At 37.6% G+C, this 22,654-nt stretch overlaps 1 protein-coding gene across 2 annotated transcripts; it reads right to left on the bottom strand.

The window, feature by feature from the left end:
• Window positions 1-232: 232 nt before the first annotated feature.
• LOC144006591 (uncharacterized) lies at window positions 233-22,488 on the bottom strand. 2 transcript variants are annotated; one of them, XM_077505514.1, is made up of 12 exons: window positions 22,042-22,488; window positions 13,458-13,610; window positions 12,440-12,547; window positions 8,972-9,164; window positions 8,667-8,885; window positions 8,477-8,583; window positions 6,242-6,389; window positions 6,108-6,160; window positions 4,501-4,598; window positions 4,256-4,427; window positions 3,087-3,284; window positions 233-1,652 (listed from the first exon to the last, which is right to left on the bottom strand). In XM_077505514.1, the coding sequence occupies exons 1-12, from the start codon at window positions 22,060-22,062 to the stop codon at window positions 474-476; spliced, it is 2,649 nt and encodes an 882-aa protein (XP_077361640.1). In that variant the 5' UTR covers window positions 22,063-22,488; the 3' UTR covers window positions 233-473. The 2 variants fall into 2 exon arrangements, with proteins under 2 accessions (XP_077361640.1, XP_077361639.1); XM_077505513.1 differs by having other exon boundaries at window positions 8,477-8,622.
• Between the last annotated feature and the right edge of the window lie 166 nt (window positions 22,489-22,654).

Raw genomic sequence — 22,654 nt, forward strand, 5'->3', positions numbered from 1 at the left:
CCTGAAGGCACAAACGTGTCGGAAAAAGCGAGTTAATAGTACACTTTATAGACCGTCTAGCTAACTCATGAGCACAACGAGCTATATATTTATATAGATATATTTATAATGCAAAGACTCCCGAGAACTTTTTTTTTTTTTTTTTTTTTTTAAATCAGAAAATAACTCTCTCTGGACAGAAGTCGAGTACAATTCAAAACGTGAAGCTACAGCACAGATGCTCATCAGGACGTCTCGATGCATAGCATCACCCATATGCTTTTTATTTATTTATGGATCTTATTCAATATTTCTTTTGAATAATGGATGGCGAGGGTGGGGCTATGTGGCAGTGTTTGTTCAACAGTCTGCGTTTTGTCTGCCTGGAAAGAAAGAAATGGTTTGCGATTGTCTGTGTGACTAAGAATGCGATCCATGTTGGGATGTTGACGGCAAAAATATGGATGATAAGTTTGTTGTGGGTGGACTTCTCTTCAGCTCTGCTGAGCCAGGACCAGAGACGTGGCCTGGGTCAGAACCGGGCCGGGGTCCACGTCGTGCTTTTCCACTCTCATGTGATCGCTGAAATCCTCCATTTTGTTCCCTCCCTCCTTGAAATCCTCGTTTAGCATCGCGACATTTCCTACCTGCTCGGCGGCGGATTCCGACGTGCGCTCGCTCGCCTCCGTTCGCCCCGCTTCGGCTACGCCGGCGGTCCTCTGGCTCTCCGCGGCGGAACCCGACTTGACGCCGTTCAGATCCTCGTCCAGTTTGACCCTGAACGGCGGCAGGCCGAGCAGGAAGGCCCGGATCCTGCTGGGGGAGCTCAAGTCCGCCGGTTCCTCCTGGTTTTTGGCCGCCTCGCCGGTGCCGCCGGCCCCCGAGGCAGGGCGCCCGTGCCCGCCGCCCGGGCGAAAGTCCTCGCCGCACTCCGAGCGCTCGGCTTTGGCTTTCTTTTCGATAGCGTACGCCTGACTGAGCTCGGCCGGGTCGGCGCCGGGTCTTTTCAGCGGAAAGCGCTTGCTGAGGTTGAGGGGCAGGGCCTGCTCGGGCGGCGGCGTGACGGGCGAGCACGGCGGCTTGGCGGCGCTCAGGTCCTGCGAGAGCGCCTCCGACAGCCGGCGGGTGAAGCTGTGGAATTGAGTGGAACCCAGGCGAGTCCTCATCAGCTGCCGCACTTGGACGCTGCAGTCCAGATCCAAGGGCAGGACCCGGAGTGGGGGCAGAGGGGGGCGGGTCCTGACATCCCGGGCCACGCCCCCCCGGGCGTCCTCGTCCGCGTCGCAGCCCGAACACATGTGCTGTTGAAGCGGGCGGTCCACGGCGGGGAGGAGCGGGGCGTAGATGCTGGCGTGCGGCCGGCAGGGCTCTTGGGGCGTGGGGGCGGGGCTCTCCGTCACCCTGTGGAAGCCCGCGCAGTTCCTGAGCACGTCCAGGGGACACAAACCTTTGATGGGGCTGAAGCCGCCCACAAAGTGGCGAGGCAGCGCCGAGAGGAGGACGCCCGGAGGTGCCGACGCGCCGGCGCGTTCCTTGCCGGGCTCTTTCGGCTTGGGTGGGAAGGGGAGGAAGGGGGTGGACATGGGGGAGATGTCCGGGGTGAGGGGCATGTTGACGGGGATGAGGGTCGGCTGCATGGGCTGCAGGGTGGGAGGGGGGAGGGGCTGCAACACCTGCAGAAGGAGATGAGACAGTGGAAAATTCATTTTTTAAACGTTTATATTGTTGTTTTTTGATGTATTTAGAAATCTAAAGATGTGTTTTTAGTAATTTAGTCATTTAATTTATTTTTTAATTTTTATTCGTTATAATGTATAATTATAACAATATATGTATCTCTGTATCTGTAACTAGGGGTGTCAAAATTAGTGCGTTAATTTTGAGTTAATTTAAAGTTCCGCTATTTTTAAATTTATTTATTTATTTATTTTTTATTTTATTTTATTTTTTTTAAACGCACGATTAATGACCACCCCTTACTTGGAAAGCCTGTACTGGAGGAATTCCTGTCGCAAAGCAGGAGACACATCCATGTCAAAATTTAGCAGTCATATAAATGTAATAATAATAATAATAATAATAATACATACATACATTTGTGGAGACTGGGGTCAAGTTGTATTTGACCATTTTAAAAATGTGCACAATTTCACAAGTTACTTCATGTTAAATAAAGCCAAACGTATCATATTAAATACAAGGCATTTTGAGCCTTGTAATATATTTTCCCTCCCATTAAAATCCTGACATATATGATCTGACACATGCATTGTGCGGATAATCCATTAGAGGGCAGTATCACTGATCGCTGATGGCTTTCTCAGCGAGCTTGCAAGATCGCCCCAATTGAGAAAAGAGAGACACCTATACTATTAATAGTGGGAAATGTTCTGATTTTTGGAAGTACTAATATGTTTGATATGTCTGTTTAGTTTATTATTATATTTTTGACAATTATAAATTTAAAGCATTGTGACCGGATGTATCAAATATGACTCAAATCAAAAGGCATATGTGGAAGTCGATTTCCCCCCCCCCAAAAAAAATTGTTTGTTCAAAAGGACCAATAAATACTCTATTTATAAGAATCAGATTTTTTTTCTCATATATCTCATGGTTCAGGCTTTATAGGGTTAAAGATTAGCTAGCTCTTAATATGAAAAGAAAAATGCACTGAGCTGTCACTGTCTTACAAATGCAATTATGCCATCTAGTGGCAGCAAAATGACTTCAACACAAATCAATATCACACTCGTTTTTTACAGGACAGTACATCTTTTTAAGTTTAACTCATTTAATGAATTATGATGAAATTACTGAATCAGTGACTAAAAGATGCAGTCATATTTTTATTAGTTTAACACATTTCCCTCACTTATGTTAACAACAGGATGCAACCTAGAGAAAAACATTCTATTGTACATTTAGAACAGATATAAAAAATTGCGATTAATCATGAGTTAACTATTGAAGTTATGCGATGAATTACGATTAAGAATTTTAATCGCCCGACACCCCTAGTTTGTAATAGTGCAAAAATGTGTCATGTTTTTTTAATACTTAAATAGTTGTAATCATGTAAACCCGATCTTGACTGTAGCTCGTACCTGTGGCGTGCTGCCGTTTGGCGCGGGCCCGTTGCTGCTTCGGGCCGGAAGAATCGGCTTGGGGGACTCCGCTTTGACTTTGGCTTGTTGCTGAGCCAGCAGTTTGGCCTGAGCCATCAGTGTGGCCTTGTTGCGCTTGCCAGGCGGTCGGCCCCGCCTTCGCTTCACCATCACCACGATGCCGTCAGCGGTGGTGATCTGCGACCACGGCGGCATCAACAACACGACAATTACGTTAGGGGGGCATTAAAAATGAAAAATGTATAGTGTTAGCAACAAAGTGCCACAAGATGGCGCCAAAGCCCTGGTTAATTGGTGTCAAGGAAGTCAAACTCAATTTAATTGAAGGGCCACTTTCACGCAAATTTGATCTCAAGTGGGCCAGGGCAGTTCGTCAGTGGCCTAATAAACTGTAAATAACAGCAGGTGACAAATATTTCCATTTGTATTCGTACATTATGAAAATATTCCCATTTATTTTTTTAATTTTATTGCAGAGTAATCAGAATTTTCTTAAAAATGAGCGCACAATATTGGCATTAAATCCTGAGTAAGCGTTTTCCGCTGGGGTTATGTTCCAAAAAATACTCGCAATAAATTAAATCCGCGAAGTAGTATGCTTTATATTTTACATTTATTACAAAAGATTTAAGCCTCTAAAACCCTGCACCACACAGTTTACACTTCTCTCATTGAGGCGTTTATATTTTCACATTTCTCTTATTTAAACATTCTTAATGTTCAAACTTTCATAAATGTTATCAAACTACATTACTGCAATAAAATGCATACAAAATTGCACAAAAAATAAATAAATCTGCAATACAGTGAGGCCGCGAAAAGTGAACTGTGTTATAGCGAGGGAAAACTGTATTAGTACTAACAGCAGTTCATTTTCGTGAAAAGCTAAAGTTTGTGTTCTGTCTTCATGGGCCAGATTGGACCCCCTGATGGGCCGGTTCTGGCCCGTGGGCCATATGTTTGACACCTCTGATTTAGTGATTATTTGGAGTCCGGGTGAGGAAATACAGTAAACACCCTGAATTCACAAATAACTGCAATCCTCGTCAAGGTCTAGAATTGCCGAAACATGACGTCAAAGCACTACTTGTGGTTCCTCAACTATTAAAGGGGAGGAGTTTATTTGAGGATCTATGTGTTGTTCTTACCGTGGTAGGCGGAGTGGCTGGCATCTTGGCTTTGACTTTGGGTCCTGGTTTTCTTCCCCGCGGGAGCGGCTTCCTCCCTCGGATGCCTCTGGGCTTCACGGGCAGACTGCATTCCGGGATTTGGACTTCCAGGCCCCCTGCTATCAGGTGTTCCTCGTAAGGGAGCATCAGCCTGAGACGCAAGGAGACGTTTACATGCGACGTCAAAGCCAGAAGGATTTGCGTTTGTACTGGCCCAATCGGACCTTTCGTAGTGTCTCCTGGTGCAGGTGGCCGCACTGGTGCTGCCGGGACATCCACCCAACTCGTTGTAAACCACCTTCCACAAGCGCTCCGACGTCACCTGAGACGCACAATGTGACATTTAGTACGATGTTCATTCGTATCAATTAGCCAAACGTGTCATATTAACTCTTTTCCTGCCAAGAACGGTAATTCACGTTAACGGAAATCCCAACGAGGTCTTCCAATAACGTTAATTGTCGTCAACTGTTTTTGTGTGTTTTTTTTTTGTGCAGCTCTGGTTTCATGAATGAGTTGAAAACTTACTTTTTTTTTTTTTTTTTTAAATCAACCACCATGTCCACCAGATGGCAGCATTGTATATCTTTTCAATGGGCTCCCGTGAATCAAATTACATGAAAACATGGTGGATCTTATGAAATGCGGTTGTCACATTAAATCTAATTCACAGGGCGTCACTAAACCCAAAATATCAGTGTCAAAGTCACTGTTGTGCAGAAAACAAACGTATCATTTCACAAAAAGCTTTTTTTGGTCATTTTTTTCCCATTATAACTTGCTACGTTTTCAAATGGTGATTACTAAAGAACGGAATACGGTAGAATCATACTTTTTTTTTTTTTTTTTTTTCTAATGCGAGAATAGAATCCAATCCTTTATATGGAATCAACCATGTTTACGTAGTCATAGCACACAATATTCTGTTTGCCTTGAAAGATGAGTGAAAATGCTTGAAATTGTCTGGCACTCTTGGTGGTTGTCTTTTTGGATAACGTTTGGCAGTAAAAGAGTTAAATACAAGACATTTTGAGCCCTCTGTTTCATGAGTATATTTTTTCCCCATTAAAACCCTGACGTATATGATCTGACACATGCATTGCACGGATAATCCATTAGAGTGCAGTGTCATCCAGCTGATGGCTTTTCCAGTGACAATTGTGATTGTTTGCCATGTAACAACTCCCACATAATACTTACGATTTACACTGTTCAAATTTCAACTTGCTGGAAAAATTCACACCTACCGGGGTATATATCGTCTGAGTCCACATTACTTACAGTATCCGCACAATTTATCGTTAAATATCAACTTTTCGCCATTCATTTTCAATAGGATAGATGTTGAACTGTCACTTTCCACGCCCACTTCCATACATATAACTTATCATCGTTACCAGGTGTTTGATACTGCTAAGTGGCACAGTTGGTAAAGTCCATTTTCCAGTAACCAGGAGGTCATCATTTCATAATTTATCTCTCAATGTACTTCATAAGTATTCCACATGTATTCAAATCTTAGCATTCAGCTTTCAGCATTCCCACGCAATTTCTCCAGAAATTGCACTTAGTCTAGTTAATAGTGGGAAATGTTCTTTCTGATTTTTGGAAATATACTAATATGTTTGATATGTCTGTTTATTATTATATTTTTGACAGTTCTAAATTACGAATTTATTTTAATTAAAGCATTGTGACCGAATGTATCAAATATGACACAAATCATAAGTCATATGTGGAAGAAAAAAAATGTTAAAAAAATAAATAAAATAAAAACTTTCCAGTAAACAAACAAACAAACAAACAAACAACCAATCAAACAGCGTGTCACCTTTTCGTAGCCTCCGAGACGTCTGACCACGGAGAACATGAGGAAGAGGTCGACTGAGTGCATAGAGACAGAAGAAATATCTTAAAAATTTGCCCCAGCGAAGCAACTCGAGATGAGATGTGAGGCCAACTCACTCTTCTTGAAGCCGAGGTTGGGCACTTTGTGGATGGGCGAGCCGTGACGGTCCATGAAGGCGAAGAGCTCGTCCAGGAACAGCTGCTCTTCGGGGTGCGGGAGCCAGCTGTCCTCGCTGCCCACCTCCACGCTGCCCATCACGTTCTCCTGAAAAAGACGACGTGAGGTGGTTGGCATCATGCGGAAGCACAGAAAAACTCGGGCTGGATTTTAAAAAATTAAAGAAAGAATCGAACGATCAATATCAAATCAATTTTGATTTTTGAGCCTGATATCGATTCATAAACCCATGAATCAATTATTTTAATATTTCTTTTTCCCATAAATTTATATGAAAATTAATCATTTTAAATGCCTTTTTTTTTGTATATTACTGTTTTCTTGAAATTTACTCTTCACATGAATTTAAAAATATTTTCTTACATTTATGAAAGGCCTGACTTATTGCACTTTAAGACAACTCAGAATCTTTTTAATTTATGTTTAAATTATTTACAATTACTTAGAATTATGAAAATACTTTTATAAACACTTCGAAACACGTGTTCCTTTCATTAATACACTAACCAATTTAACCAGTTACTGCTTCTGCAAAATTTAATATGGAAATTAATGTTTGTGGAGTTTTTATCATGTCCTTGATAGTTAAGAATAATTAATGTTCCATAATCAATCAATATTGATTGAATTGAAGTGACAGACCAAGTGGAATTTATATGGAATGTCCATTGGAAAAAAAAAAAAAATGGAATTATTAACTAACTAGATACTACTGACATATTTTGATTTTTCCACTTTTTTCAATGTACAGTAGAATCCCATTTTAAATTTGCAGAGTCTCTGTTGCCAAAATGGACGAGTGCAGCCGAAGAATGGGGTGATTGATCATTGCCAACAGACTCAAAATGTCCACATTCTCTTTATCCACGTCTTTTTGGCAATCCGCTTCTTCCTTGACAATCGCGCCATGTTTTTATGGTTCAATTAAAAAATAATACAGTTTTTATGTTGCAGTATGCCGGCTGCTGTGCATTGCTCAATCGCTTGTTGGCAAAACTTTAATTTTTTTGTGATGGTCCACTTTAACATTGCACTTAAAAAAAAGAAAAAAAAAAAGAATCTACTTATATGATTCAATTAAAATTAATTTCACATAAAAGCATAATGAAGCTGAACTGTTCTTCCATGCACCACTAGAGGGAGCCTGTATTTAATTTTAAAGGGATACTTGACTCATAGAACAATTTTCAGCAGTAAAACGTTAATATTTTGTCCAGAAAGAATTTGATAACTTCATCGTTTTTCATTTACAATTAATACCTTGAAAAATAATATGTATATTTTTTTGTAGTTTTCACTCACTCACACAAACACGCATACAAACAAACATGGTCTCCCAGGCGGGAAAGCAAACAAACGCCAACCGGCACCGAAGGCAAGTGACGGTTCCACTCCTCCACCCGGAGCCCTTTAAAAAGTAATTTTTCGACTTGCTGTCGACTGATGATGACATCACCTGTGCTGAGCCAATCATGGCTTAGCCGTTACCTACTTCCTCAGCACAGGTGATGTCATCATCTGTCGACCGCAAGTAAACAAAATTACTTTTTAAATGTACATGAAAAATAATGAAGTTACCACATTAATTATAGATAAAATATTAACTTTTTACTGCTGAAAATGGCTCAATGAGTCAAGTATCTCTTTAAAAGTTTGGTTTCAATGGCTTTATTGCAGCAGTTGGTCATTTGAGTGCTAATAAACATACTGATTGTTTCTGCCCAGTATCTACATTTCAAATGAACAGTTGTTTGTGATTCAAAAGTGGAATTTTAATGCGGTTGTCCCATGATCCATTTCAGTGCTTATTTTTGGCCCTTTACTTAACAACACCACCATGAAATATCCATGACACTTAATCAAAACCAGAACCATTTACTGGACATAAATCCAGCTTAATCTCTTATTGGCTCTTTATATATATATATATATATATATATATATATATATATATATATATATATATATATATATATATATATATATATATATATATATAGGTAACTTAATATTTTTAAGTAGCTAAAAGACATCTAGTCTTTTTTTTTTTTTTTTTTTTTTTTTGGTGGCGGAAAAACAGAAATTCCTGTTAGAGTTGATTGAAAAGAAAAAGGGAAGAAGACTCAGCTAATGCGCACTAATGTCATTTGTCTGAAAAGTCGAAAGAATCCAACCTTCATCTTCTCGATCCACGATTCCGACTGGCCGGACGTCGGCGTGTCTCTGCCGTCGCGGCCTCGTCTCTTGCGAGGTCGTCCTCGGAGGCTAAGAGTTGGACACCCTGCAAACAAAATAAAAAATAAAATAATAAAAATAAATACTAAAATTGAAATGAGCTTTTTTTCCCCCCCAGGAGGCACTTACGGAACTGCCAGGTGAAGCCGACGCTGCTTTCTAGCGTGGGGTGGTTGAACGTGTCCCTGCAGTACATCAAGCGGGTGGTGGGCGTCGCCCGGACGCCGCCCAGGGCCAGCAGGTGGGCGTCCTGTAGCGTGGGACCCCGGGCGCCGTCCTGGATGCGCCTCTGCAGCGAGCGGTAGCGGCAGTACTGCGGGTAACTCAGCACTTTGACGCTCATGCCGTCTACGCGACCACAGATTAAAAAACAAACAAATAGTAAACACGGGACGATTAGCATGCCAGTCTGGTTCCATTTGTGACCTTCTTACTTTCGTTCAGATCCTGCGGAGGTTTGTAGTCCGTTGCGTCGCCGTCGTCGGTCTCGCTGCTCCGCGGCGGTTTGTGGAGCCCGTTGGGCGTGGCTTTCTGTCTGCCGCTCCACGCCGGCGGCTGGTCGCACGACCACCGCACCAGGTCCTCCACCCGCAGCACCATCTTTCGGGACACGGCAAGAACTTCGTCCTACACAAATCATCAGGCGACATTTCCCAATGGGAGTTTGAGAGCTGCAGGACCAAAAAAATGTTCTGGGAAAATATGCCTTTAAAAAAAGTCAAGCAAAAGTTCAAATGTCATCTGTTGATGTCACACGAGCTCAACAAATCTTGCGTGTATGAATTCCAGCAACACTTACATAACACGCACCTGTTCGCCCTGCATTTTGTTTGTCGGACATCTTGACTTTACTTTTACTTTATTTGAGTGGTTTTTTTTGTTTTTTGTTTTGTTTCATGATATAGTGGGCATCTTCTCTCTATGCATGTATCAAATGTTACCTGTTTTGAGGTTGACGCTTTAATTTGGCAAAAAAAACCAATAATAACTAAATAAAACAAAAAACAAAAAAAATACAATATCTTATTTACAATTTTCAAGCTTTCCAATAGCAAACAAAAGGAAAACAAAAAAGAAAACAGAACAAAAATGTGAACAAAGAATAACTAATTTCTTAATATTATTTTTAAAGTCGGGCGATTATTTAAAAAAAATGGATACAGTGTTCCCTCGTTTTCCGCTGGGGTTAGGTTCCAAAAAATACCCGCAATAAATGAAATCCGCGAAGTAGTTAGCTTTATGTTTTACAATTCTTATAAATGTTTTAAGGCTCTAAAATCCCCTACCACACAATTTAGACACTTTTCTCATTGAGGCATTTACATGTTCGCACATTTCTCTCTTGTTCAAACAATGATAATGTTCAAAACTTCATAAATTTTATAAAATGGGTATATTACTACAAAAAATATGCAAAATTGCACTTAAAAAAAAAATCCGCGTTACAGCGAGACCGCGAAAAGTGAACCGCGTTATAGCGAGGGAAGACTGTAATGGATAAAATAACTTCCTTAATGCATACAACAACAAAAATATGAATTACAGGCAGAACGTTTGATTGTCTTACAACACTTTACATTTTTTTAATCTTTAGTATTTTGTTAACATTGCAACACAGTGGAATGCTCAAGCATAAAAACATGCAAAAAAAAAAAAATGAATTAATGAATTTAGATTTTGGCCACACATGTATGCATAAACAACACAAGCGAAGTGACAAAATGGAAAAATGTGATTTATTTATTTTACTCCAGTATTGTTATAAAGGGATGATTTTAAAAGGGAAGTCAACGCCCCCAAAATGTTTTGACAATAATATGTACGATGCAGCCCCACTAGTCTAAATATGGTATTCTGGTTAATATTACGTGAGTGGAATATGAGTTAAGCAGCAAAATCCAGCCATTTTTAATCCATCTCACTTGCCATCAACTGAAGATGACATCACAGTTACTCAGGTCTCACGTAACAACTAATCACAGCGCAGGTTCAGAAAACAGCTGAGCTGTGATTGGTCGTTACCCGAGCCCTGAGCAACTGTGATGTCATCTTCAGTCGACAGCAAGTGGCAACATGGCCGCTCCCCTGAGATGGATAAAAACAGCTGGCTTTTGCTTCATAACTCATTCCAAATGTTATATTAATCAAAATATTATGTTAACTAGTGAGGTCACATATAACATAATATTGTCAAGAAATGTTTAAGGTTGACTTCTACTTTTTTTTTTTTTAAGATGCTTTTCTCACATATCAAAACATCTGCATTTTTAATATATGATGTACATAGAGTTCTTAATAGCATTTACTGCTTCATAATAATGAAAATATTATATCAACAATTAATTTGAGAAATTCTGGCCAAATAATTTTCCTGTTTTGTTTTTGGAAAAATCTAAGGATATTTTTTCATTATTAAAAACGTATAAAAAAAATGGTATTGTGTTTTGGGGGATGTAATGGGTTAAAGGCACTTCAGTTCATTTTCATTGAGGAAAATTGATTTCAGTCGAGCTTGTTCATGGAACAAATTACAATTTGTCAGTGGCAAAATTGTTTTGAAATCAGAACAACTTAGTGTGAGCAGATTGTGTTTCACTTGAAAAATTTTGCCCGCACTATTGCACTTTTATCCTCTGTAAGTTTCTCAGTAGATTTGGGGGGGGGGGAATCTTGCGTAATACATTTATCAAATCCCAGCTGTGACACAAATGCTAGCAGCAGCTCACCCCGTTGTGACATTCAACGTTGGGCATCGGAAGACATTTTATTTTGGGATTTTGTCACACTGGCTGGGGGATTCTTAAAGGTCGTCTGTGAATAAATAGCATGTTAAGAAGTGACGCTCCAGACAGTGGATGCAAGTTCACCAACCCCGCCTCCAACTCTCCTGGTGGGAGTTCCCGCATTCCAGCCGCCCCCCACAGTAGCCAGGTGTGAGCTCATTAACACACCGTGAGGTGAGCAGGCAGCGAAGGGCCAGGGGGAGGAGGCTCAACAGGGAATTATTATTATTATTTTTTTAAAGATATATTCATATACGTTTCAGTGGTGATTCATAGGCCTGCTCGTGAGCCGCCGCCGCAGTGCATCATTGTGCAAGAACTGTTGTTAGTGCTGCGTGAGGTAAGGCGGAAGCGGCTGCTTGTAATTCAAACAATAAGCGAGCCAGCCAGCAACCAGCACAAACTGAAATGGAACACGCTTGAGGACTCTTCAAGTCACAAAAGCTGTCTTTTTTTTTTGTGATAAAAACACAACACAAACACTCACACACACTTTTTTTCCAGCAAACTTGAAGGTGGAAATTGTTTAAATTTCTTCCAAAAACACCTTGAGAGACTACGTTCCTGTGCCAAGGTTATTAATAGACCTTCTTGACGCATTCCTCTGATTATGTTAAGATGGCGGTGGACTCACTCGCCGGTGTGCAGGAATAACATTTCCATGCATTCTGATTTCAAATCTGCCTCACATTTCGACATATCATTGGTTTTTGTTTTTTTGGTAAAATATTTTAAAATTAATAACAATGGAAAAAAAAATACATAAATAGTAATAAATATTTGTAAATTAATAACAGCAATGAAATAAATAAAATAAATAATACATATGCAAATAATAATAAATAAATAATAATAAAAAAAACATCTGTGATTCTACCATTTTGTTTCACGTTTTCACGTTTACTTACCACCAGTTGACATGATAAATCTAATCCAAATAATATATTTCTAAATTAATAATTAGATGATCATTTTTTTCTAAATAAAAATCAACATTAATAACAAAATAACAAATCTTTGCATCAAGGAATAAATATCAGCGCCTAAGCCCATGAGCACAATTCTGGTATTGAATGAGCCCCCCACCCCCCCTCCCATTCCCTGGGACCTTTCACCTACCTCGCCATGCTCCCTGGTTCGACCCATTGGCGTGTCTTCGGGCAGGAAGTAGAGTCTGGCGCTGGCCAACAGGTGGCGCTGTGTCTGGTCTTCCCACAGTAAGGTCACCTGTGCACACACAAACCATATTATGAATACATTCCACTACAGTTACTATTTAAAATTAAATTTAATTTAAAAATTACAATTAATTCAAATTAATAAAATAGGCTACATTTAAAAATTAATATATGAAGAACTTAAACAATGTTGTGATGGGTATTTCTGTATCATGAGATATATTGCTTTTCTTTTGCCCATTGGTTGTTTGGGATGGGGATAATTTATACTCACTATTAGGAGTGTGACGATATATCGCTATTACGATAAATCGTGATTCTTTGTCTCCCGATAGATTATCGATACGTCAACGCAAGCATCGCGATATTTGTAGTTAATATACAGCCACTATAAGGGCTCCATTGTTCATTACTTATTGAGCAATTACTTGGCAGTCCACTAGGGGGAGCGCCTCATAAAAGTGGCGGGGAAATGGACGCAAGTCTTCCGGCAAAGAAGACTCAGGAGATTATATATTATTTTTATTATTATTTTATTTGTAGTTTTACATATATTTATTTATATTATTATTATTATATGAATTATTTTTATTTATTTTGTACTATTTATTTATTAATTATTTCTTTATTTTATTATTTATTTTATTTTTATTCTTTATTTGTATTCTTCTTCTTCTTATTATTATTATTATTATTATATGATTAGTTTTATCGTAGATTTATTACCTTAGCAATATATCGATAATAATAATAATAATAATAATGATTCAAATGTCCAGTAATATATTGCCACCTAAATTTACTTGAATAGCATGACACCTTCAGGCACTTCATTTCGCTCACTGACTCAATAAAACATTGACTCGAGAGTTGCTCACTTCTTTGTAAACAGGTTGTAAACGCCAAATGAGTGGATTTGAAATGGCGCAGGTTGCGCTTGTTGCGTCCGCCGGGCTCACCTCAGCGATGCAGACGGGATCGCCCGGCCCGCAGCGGACGAAGTAAAACTCGCCCAGCCGCCACACCTGCACGGGGCCGTCGGCTCGAGTCTTGCTGCCGACCGACTTGTAGAAGGCGAAGCTGCCTCTCTGGCAGGAAGGAGCACCCAACCACTGCGGGGAGAAGACGGTCGCAACGCGTCAGGCAAATGCTGCGGGAGATTTGTCACCATCACGCACATTTTCTGCAGTCAAATTTCACACTGACAAAATAAAAAACTTTCAATTTGCGCAGATTCAAATTGTTCATAACAGTGGTAGGTTCATTTTGAAAAACTACAACATTATTCATTTACTTATGCTAATATTCTGAAATTAGGGCTGTACAATTAATCGAAATTCAATTACATTTTCAATTACTACACTCCAAAATTACTAAATTGGCATAATTGTAAACAAGAATGAAAGACTACTAATACTAATTTTGAGTTGTTTAAATTGACATATTTGCACCTTTTTTTTATTTTTATTTTAAAATGACTACTTTAATAAACATTGCTTGGTCCAAAGGGAATTTGCATAATTATAGTGTTTCAAAGAAATGTATTAATAATTAATAATAATAATTAATATTTTTTACACGTTTAAACATTTTCTTGTTTTGTACAAAAAAATCAAATGATTGTCCTAATTGTTATTTTAATTATGGCCAAATTAATAGTGACTAATATTTTCTTCAAAATCAAGCAGCCCTATCTGAAATTATGTTTGTAATATTGTGCATTTTTATTTAAAAAAAAGAAGAAGAAAAAACTACACTGCTAAACACCACTTAAAATAATATCAATTTGTTAAAATAGAATATATATGTTGGGGCTGCACAATATATCGAAAAAAATATCAATATCATGATTGCAATATTGGTGCATCCAATATGCATATCGCAAAGACGTGCAATACATTTCATATGGAATTTTATGCTTTTATTTGAATTCGAACAGTCAATTACTAACTAAAATGTGCACCGCCATCCAATAGTTATCGAGCGGTAATCACAATTAATTGACTAAGAATATATTGAGTTTGATTATTTTGCTGCATGAAAAAATGTAATTATTTAATTAGATAATAAAAATGTCATTTCTGCAGGTACATGTTAAATATCGCAATAATATCGAAATCGCTATATTCAGCAACTATATCGCATATCGCATGATTTTCCAATATCGTGCAGCCCTAATAAAAAAAATAAAATAAAAAAATTAAAAAAAATAATATATATATATATATATATATATATATATATATATATATATATATATATATATATATATATATGTTTTTTTTGTAATTAATATTGGAACACTAAATTAAAACTGACAGGCAAAATATTGCTCAGTCAAGCCAATGATTCTCGCATGGACGTCTCTGCCACATTGCAACATGGCAAGAAGGTGATACAGAGAGAAAAATAACATTAAAAATTAACCCCTGCGTGTGTGCAGCATATCTTTGGCGACTCCTGATACCGACTGTAAATAGCGTCTGCGTGAGCGTGACAATAGCGCAGGTCTCCACGCACAACATGAGGCGCTTTCCAAATGACTCACCCGCAGCCTATTAGAGAAAATGATGTACGAGACGCAATCGGCAACAATTCTTTTCCGGATAGGACACTTTTTAATAAGTACGTTGACGCGTGGTGGCAGAATAATGCTGAAAATAAATCTGAACACAAAGGAGGCGCTCCAATAAATACATAGAAAATATTGAGACACAGCTTATTCCGACATTCCGCCTCAAAAAGGAAACAATCCAATCAAGTTCAAGTTGAAGCCAAAGACGCCATATTTTTTTTAACATTTTTTTTGCCACATCTCAACAACTGTTTGAATTTGAACAAATAAAAGTGTGACCACACTGCGGCGGCGGAACCGCTGCGCAGCTTGTGAGCAATGATTCATCAAATTGAAGCACTCAACATTCTGCCATGCTCTTGAACCTGATATGACACAAATGCTGGGAGGATATTTTGAGATTTAGGAGTGCTCTTGCCGCTCATGACGCAACCATGAAAGCTCAAAACAAGTTGGGGATAAATTGTGTTTTGTTCCAAAACATTTGGAGCACGGCTTCAAATGCTAGGTGTGAAAATGGAAGTCTCATTTATTCATAGGAGTGTGATGATTATATCGATATCTCAATAAATCGGGATACTTTGTCTCCCGATAGATTATCGATACATCTACGCAAGTATCGCGATATTTGTAGTTAATATACAGCCACTATAACAGCTCCATTATTTCATTACTTATTAAGCAATTACTTGGCGGGCCACTAGGGGGAGCGCCTCATAAAAGTGGCGGGGAAATGGACGCAAGTCTCCAGGCGAAGAAGACTCATGAGCTCAGTTTAATTACTATTATTATTATTATATGTATATTTATATATATTATATATTTATATTTATATATATGTTTTTTGTTATTATTATTATTATATTATTATTAATATTTATTATTTATTTTTTTATTATTTATTTTATTATAATTTTTAATTATGTTATTTATTATTATTATTATTATTATTGTTATTATTTTATGATTATTTTAGCTTTTTTTAATCGTAGATTACCGTGGTTTTATTATCTGAGCAATATATCGATAATCGTGGTATCGTCATATCGTGAGATAATCATTATCGTGAGCCTTGTATCTCATATCGCATCATATCGTGAGGTAACCGGAGGCTCCCACCTCTATTTATTTATTTGTTATTTGCAGCAAGTGGGGATGTAACGATAATGGCAATATCGCAAGATCGCGATAATAAAATGGCCCCAATATTGTTGTCATCGTGTTACGATATTGAAAGCATCACATTTGTTTAAAATGACCATGTTGTTTTCCTTTCGCGCAGTTCCAGCACCATCTAGTGGTTAAATGTACGAGTGCAGTTTTATTCTAATTAGGCATGTTTTGGCCAACTACATTCACACGAACCACCAGGATGAGCTATGCATAAGACCATTTCTTTGTCACGGCTGTGATTATGTACAAAAACGCAATGTTGTGCTTTTTCTTTTCAATATGACTTCCGTCCGAATGCTTAAGATGGCAGCCACGGAAATGCGGCCCTCCCGATATTGAAGCCATCAGGCTCCTCTGTGATTCCAGTTGGGAGCTGGAGGCTGGAAAAAAAAAAAAAAAAAAAGGACCGAATTACAGCAGCTTTACATGAAACACAATACGCGGACTCCCAGCTGCCGCCTGAAACCAAATATTTCACAAATGAGCTTTCTGGCTGACAAACAGTCGAGCTCACCTCTCAACAAGATTATTTATTTATTTATTTTCAAATCATACTGCGCATAGAAATATTGTCCGCATACATATTTTAATGATTAAATGATGCATTAATCATTGCGTGAGCTGCATTTTTCCTATTCCCGAGCATCCCTTTTAAATCTTCATATTTATCGGCGAAGCACGATAATGAAATCACACGCCTTTGTTGAGATTATTCCTTGGCTTTTTACTTGTCTTCGGTATGCTTGATTTATTCATTTATGTATTTATTTATTCATTTAAAATGTTACTTAAATATTTGAGCAGTCCATATCTGTAGAATTAAATGCATTTATATGAAAACATTCTTCTTGCCTATAATCAATCTAGTGTGAAGCATTCAAAAAGTAAAGAGCAGAAAACTGCATTTACCACCATTTTGGAACATTCACTGTTTAATTGCAGTATATTAAGTCAATAGATTTGAAGATAGTCATAAAACAAAACAAATTAATAGAGACATGACTACTAATGTCCTCGGCTAACTATTTTTACTTTAAAAAAAAATAAAAAATACTATTCGTATTGCCTGAACTTCCTGAAGCATTCCATTTTTTTATTTTTTTTTTTAATTCTACTACTACTTTTTAATTCAAGCTTCCTTAGTCCCTTGTAAGGCGCCATTAATAATGATAAAAAATAAATACATTAAAAAAAAAAGCTTTGTGGAAAACAAGTAATAACTAATATTTTCAAAACATTTTAAAAATCAATTTTAGATGATGGTTGGAAATTTTTTTTTTTATTCTTAGATGACATTTACATCAACAATAATATCCCTCATCAATTGTTTTAACAACAGTTATGTAAGAAATAGCACAACAATGTCATGTTCTACGGACTGCAATCTAGTTGTGATAGACTCAACAGCGCCTCCGAAGGTGGAGCGAAGCACTGCATTTAATTTTCCATTATGTACCTTATTAGTTTAAAAAAAATATTACTACTTTCGCCATTGTTTCTGATCATATCATATGAAACATATACTGTGTGTGTGTGTATATATATATATATATATATATATATATATATATATATATATGTCAAAACAAATGACAAAATTCAAGTAAATAAGCTTCAGAACCACAATTACAGAACATATTGTTGCCTAGAAAATATTTCATATTTCTCTGATAAAACGTCCCAATAAATATTTTACAGAGGACTACAAAAAAAAAGTTTCACTGCTACTAATAAAATAAATAAATAAAATATTTACCTATTCATAAATTCAAAAGATGTGATTGATTTTCATATTCCAGTGGAGTGAAATATGTTTTTGAGACGCAATAATCAATGTGGCGTGTGTGTCTGCGTGTACGGGCGGGGTCGCCTGTGCAGCTGCTCCTCATTTACTCCGACTAAAAAAGGTCGGACTTGAAGATTCACCCGAATAAAGTGCTTATTTTGCATTTCCTGTGTAGGCCGACGAGCGTGCGTGTACATTTTACAACAACCAGTCGTTCCTGTTTGGCTCGTCATTGTCATGCTTTGCCTTCCCCACTTCTCTGACCGCCCAAATGCAGAATATTCTCAAATTCTCACTCTTGTTGTGCTGATCAGCCACAAATCAGCCCCCACTAAAAAAAAAAAAAAAGCACCATACCATACACCCCCTCCCCCACTGCATACTCCCCCACCCTTCCCCCCCACCCCCCACGCACAACAGTTCTGCAGACAAGCTGCAGCAGGCACAAGATCAATTTATAAATGAATTAAAAAAAAAAAAAAAAAAGTCAGGAGAGCCGCAAATAAAAATTTGAAAGAAGACGAGAAGAAGAAGAAAAAAAAAGGACATGCGGAGTGGTGACGTGGTGGAGTCTCAGTGCCTCATTAACGTCGGAGAAAAAGGAAGCCACACATGACGGAGGCCCGGAGGGAAAACTACACATACCAAAAAAAAAAAAAACTCCCAAACCACAACAAAGTCTCCTTCTATTCAGTCTTAACGCGATATCAATCTCCCCGACGTTAAAAAAAATAAAAAATAAAAAAAAAGGTGAGGCTACCGGTGGACGGCAAACATACATATGCAGCTGAAATTACAGAAGCACGAATAAAAATACGTGTGGGAAGACTGCGGGGATATTACAATGATACACTCACAAAGAAGACGTACAAGAAAAAATACGTTTTAAATAGCACATAGTACGAATAAGAAGAGAAATAAAAATGCACATTTTAAAATTGAAATGACAATTTTAGTCATATAAACAGACATGAAAAGCAGCACGAAACTGGAACAATTTAACACTATATTTATCGAGCGCTACATGCAGAAAGACAATTTTCGTGAACATATTTACTTGACAAAATGGATGCCCTAAAAAACAAACAGCAAGCAGGATTATTACCAGATTAACTCAATTGATGATAATAAAAGAAAAACTTGGACTAAACACAATAATGTAGTTAGAAATGATTATGAACTTGAAGACAACACATCCACACGCAAATCCTTTTTAGTTTGACTGAAAGGATGAAGGAAATTGTGATTAAAAATGCACAATATTAATCACTAATATGGGGGGAAGGGATAAAGTACTGCTGACAATAAATGTATTATTGCATTACTTGATAAAATATACTCTTTGTTTACTTACTAGTTGCTAACATAAAAGAAGTGACCTATTCCAAAGGGGAGCTGCAAATATATTAAATTTGTCATGACAAACAATGTAACATTGTACTGCTTTTTGTGGTCCTTGGCATGAAAGAGGCGATAGCAATGAACCGGAGTGGAGCTACAAACATTTAATTTGTCATTTAAGACAAAACAATAGACAGTTATACAACATTGTGTCGCTTGACAAAAATGTTTACTGCCCATTGCTGCATGGAAGAAAAGTTTAAGTAAATTCAGCTGACCTAAACTACAAATATATTACATTTGTCAACACAAATAAAATAATAGACAACATTGTGTTGCCTTGAAAAACTGCTTTTTGCTGTTTGTTTGAAAGAAATTACGTAAATAAAATTGAGCCGTTTGTTGTTTGATAGAAGCTATGCGAATACAGCTGAGGCTGACCTATATATATATATATATATATATATATATATATATTAGGGGTGTGAATTGCCTAGTACCTGACGATTCGATTCGTATCACGATTCACAGGTCACGATTCGATTCGATACCGATTAATCCCGATACGAATTTATAAGTCGATTGTTGCGATTTTTTTCATTCAAATTTAGAAAATACTAATCAGTAAGCTTGTAGAGTGTAAGATTTATATGAAAATGTATTATTTATTTATCTGAAATTTCAGTCTTATAGAGGTTGTAATCTGTTTCATGTTTGAACAGCATTAAAATAAAATATTAAGGCTTAATGTTCCGTTCATATAACATTCTTCCATGCTCAAGGTGTGAATCCTAAAAAAAAAAAAAAAAAAAAAAAAAAAAAAAAAAAAAAATCGATTCTGCCAATTATTGAATCGATTCGAGAATCGCGCGATGTAGTATCGCGATATATCGTCGAATCGATTTTTTTTAACACCCCTAATATATATATATATATATATATATATATATATATATATATATATATATATATATATATATATATATATATATATATGCTAATAATCCAACATTTTACCAGCGGTGACATTTTAATCAATAACAATATTCATCTGTGGTGCTTTTGAAACATTCCAAAAGAGCAGGAAAACAAGGAAGAACAAAACTCCCCTTCACTTTAGCAGCCACCAGAATTAATGTACATTGATTCTCCATGTATTTAACTTAATTACAGTGAAGACGTGATGAATAGCAACATGAGAGTATGATAAACATACTATTATCCATTACAAGCATTTCATGAGGCAGTCTCCAATCTTCCTGGACTTTTTTTTTTTTTCCCCCTCTCCCTCCCTCCTCCAGAGCCTGAGGGGAGGTGGCTAAAGGAGAAACAGTGCTCAACTCAGCCTAGTGGTGGAAATGAGGCAGGAAAATAAAAGCCACATAATATAATCTGAGAGGCCAGTCTCAAAATGTGAACACATACACACACATCAGGAGTTTGAGATGGAAACCCTTAATCTGCTTGCGTCAATGCTCGTGATATTTTTCTGGGAAATAAAATGCAAAGGCATTTTTTTTAAGTTTTGAGAAAGATCCCTTTGGATATTAACGAGAGAATGTCATATAATATATAGAGTGTTTATTTTTTATTAATTTTTTTTTATTTTTTTTTTAACAGTTTTGACCTTGGCTATATCCTGTTATTCAACACCACTGGGAAGGAATACAGCAGTGACTTTTTTTTGTAATATTTTAAAGCACATGAATATTAGACGATAGTATTAAATCTTTTGTTGAAATAAATTGATTTTGAGCTCTGTGCTCTCTCATTGTTGATTTTAAATATAGCTTTTTTTTTTTTTTTTAAAAAGTCATCATATTTCTGCCTCAATATTAGCATTCCTCAAAGAGTGGTAATTACAGCCGAGACAAAATGTCGGGGCTTGATAATATTATTACGCTCCCTGTTCAACACCAACGAACTAGTCCAACCTCGCCCATGTCGAGCGATTCCAACAGTTTTAAATAAAAAATAATAATATGTAGTTCATAAATTATAACGATTGCTAGCTTGAGGCTATGCTAAGCTAGCTAGCTGGCTTGGCTAAAAAAATGAGGGGGGTTAGCTTTAAAAGTTTCCTGTTTTTTTCCCCTAATTTTTAAAAACGATCAATGTTATTTTATTTCGGTCATATTTGCTTCGTCGTGGGTGGGTGGGGGGTGGTCGGTTAGCATAGTCGAGAAACGATGGAGGGGGGGCGACTAATGTCTGTACGACCACACAAAGAAATTAATCATTAAATACGACGGGAAATATCAAGAAATTATTACACGCGGATTTCGAACGTGCTGCTGTTGAGTGGGAGAACGGTCAGGCGTCAGCTTGCTGTGTGTCACGGTCGAACGTTTGATAACAGAGGGAGAAAAAAAAATCAAAATTTCAGAATTATTTACACACATATGCCACGTTTGAGGTGGTGGGGGGAAGTTGTAATAAAAGTTGGAATTGTGAGTAACAGCAACTCTGTGTGTGGGGGGGAGGAAAAGGGGTGGGAGGGCAATCAATGCGATATGGTCAAACTAAATGAAATAAAACTCCAAATCCGAGGCCTAATTCATCGACGATTAATTTCATCAAGGCGTCGAGCAGTGAGAAACCGGCTGATATCGATCGGGGTATTTAATACGAATAAAATAAAAACGACATATAATATATTTTCTTTTACCTGTATTGCATTGTGCTCCATTGCAGTCCTGCATTCCCTCTGTGAGGCCCCTCTCCGGTTACACCGTCGGGACTCGCCGTCACACAAACAAACGCACCACCACCGAACCCGAGAGAGAAAGAAAGCAAAGCTTTAAAAAAATAAATAAAAAATCTAGCTTTTTTTTTTCGTGAAAATAGGGCAGGCTCTAGGTGTGGCCAAAGTTTGGCAACTTAAATGTTAATATGGAAAAAAATAATATTTTCCTCTACGGATGAGCAATCTACCACGATTAATCCACCTCGATTTGACTTTAAATTTTTAAAATATAACAAATGAAATCGTGTATCCAAGTAAAGAACCCATGAGGGCGTACGTCCGGGTAGGTAGGCTAATATTGTCGCGTTACATTGGGAAATTAAAAAAAAAAAAATAGTTGAGCTGATCCCAGAGCTGCCTCTTTCCCTCTCTCTCTTTTTGTGTGTGTGTGCGTGTTTCAGTTCTATGTGTGTTGGGCCAATGCGCATGCGCGAGGCTGAACGCATGGCGATGATTTCCAGTGGTCGTAAAGCTTGAATGCCTGCAGGAGAAGGGGGAAAAAAAGGCAGAGCTAAATATATATGAGGGAAAATGT

This window comes from Festucalex cinctus, chromosome 18 (genome assembly GCF_051991245.1).
Source record: "Festucalex cinctus isolate MCC-2025b chromosome 18, RoL_Fcin_1.0, whole genome shotgun sequence".
Lineage (NCBI taxonomy): Eukaryota > Metazoa > Chordata > Actinopteri > Syngnathiformes > Syngnathidae > Festucalex > Festucalex cinctus.

Bases quoted from the DNA above. Each gene is read 5' to 3' on its own strand.
- LOC144006591 (XM_077505513.1), bottom strand. From the start codon at position 22,062: ATGGAGCACAATGCAATACAG. The intron at 9,165-12,439 runs GTAGGTGAAAGG...TGATTTGTGTAG, and splicing joins GAACCAGGGAGCATGGCGAG to GACGAAGTTCTTGCCGTGTC. The intron at 4,599-6,107 runs GTGACACGCTGT...TGTGCGTCTCAG, and splicing joins GTCTCGGAGGCTACGAAAAG to GTGACGTCGGAGCGCTTGTG.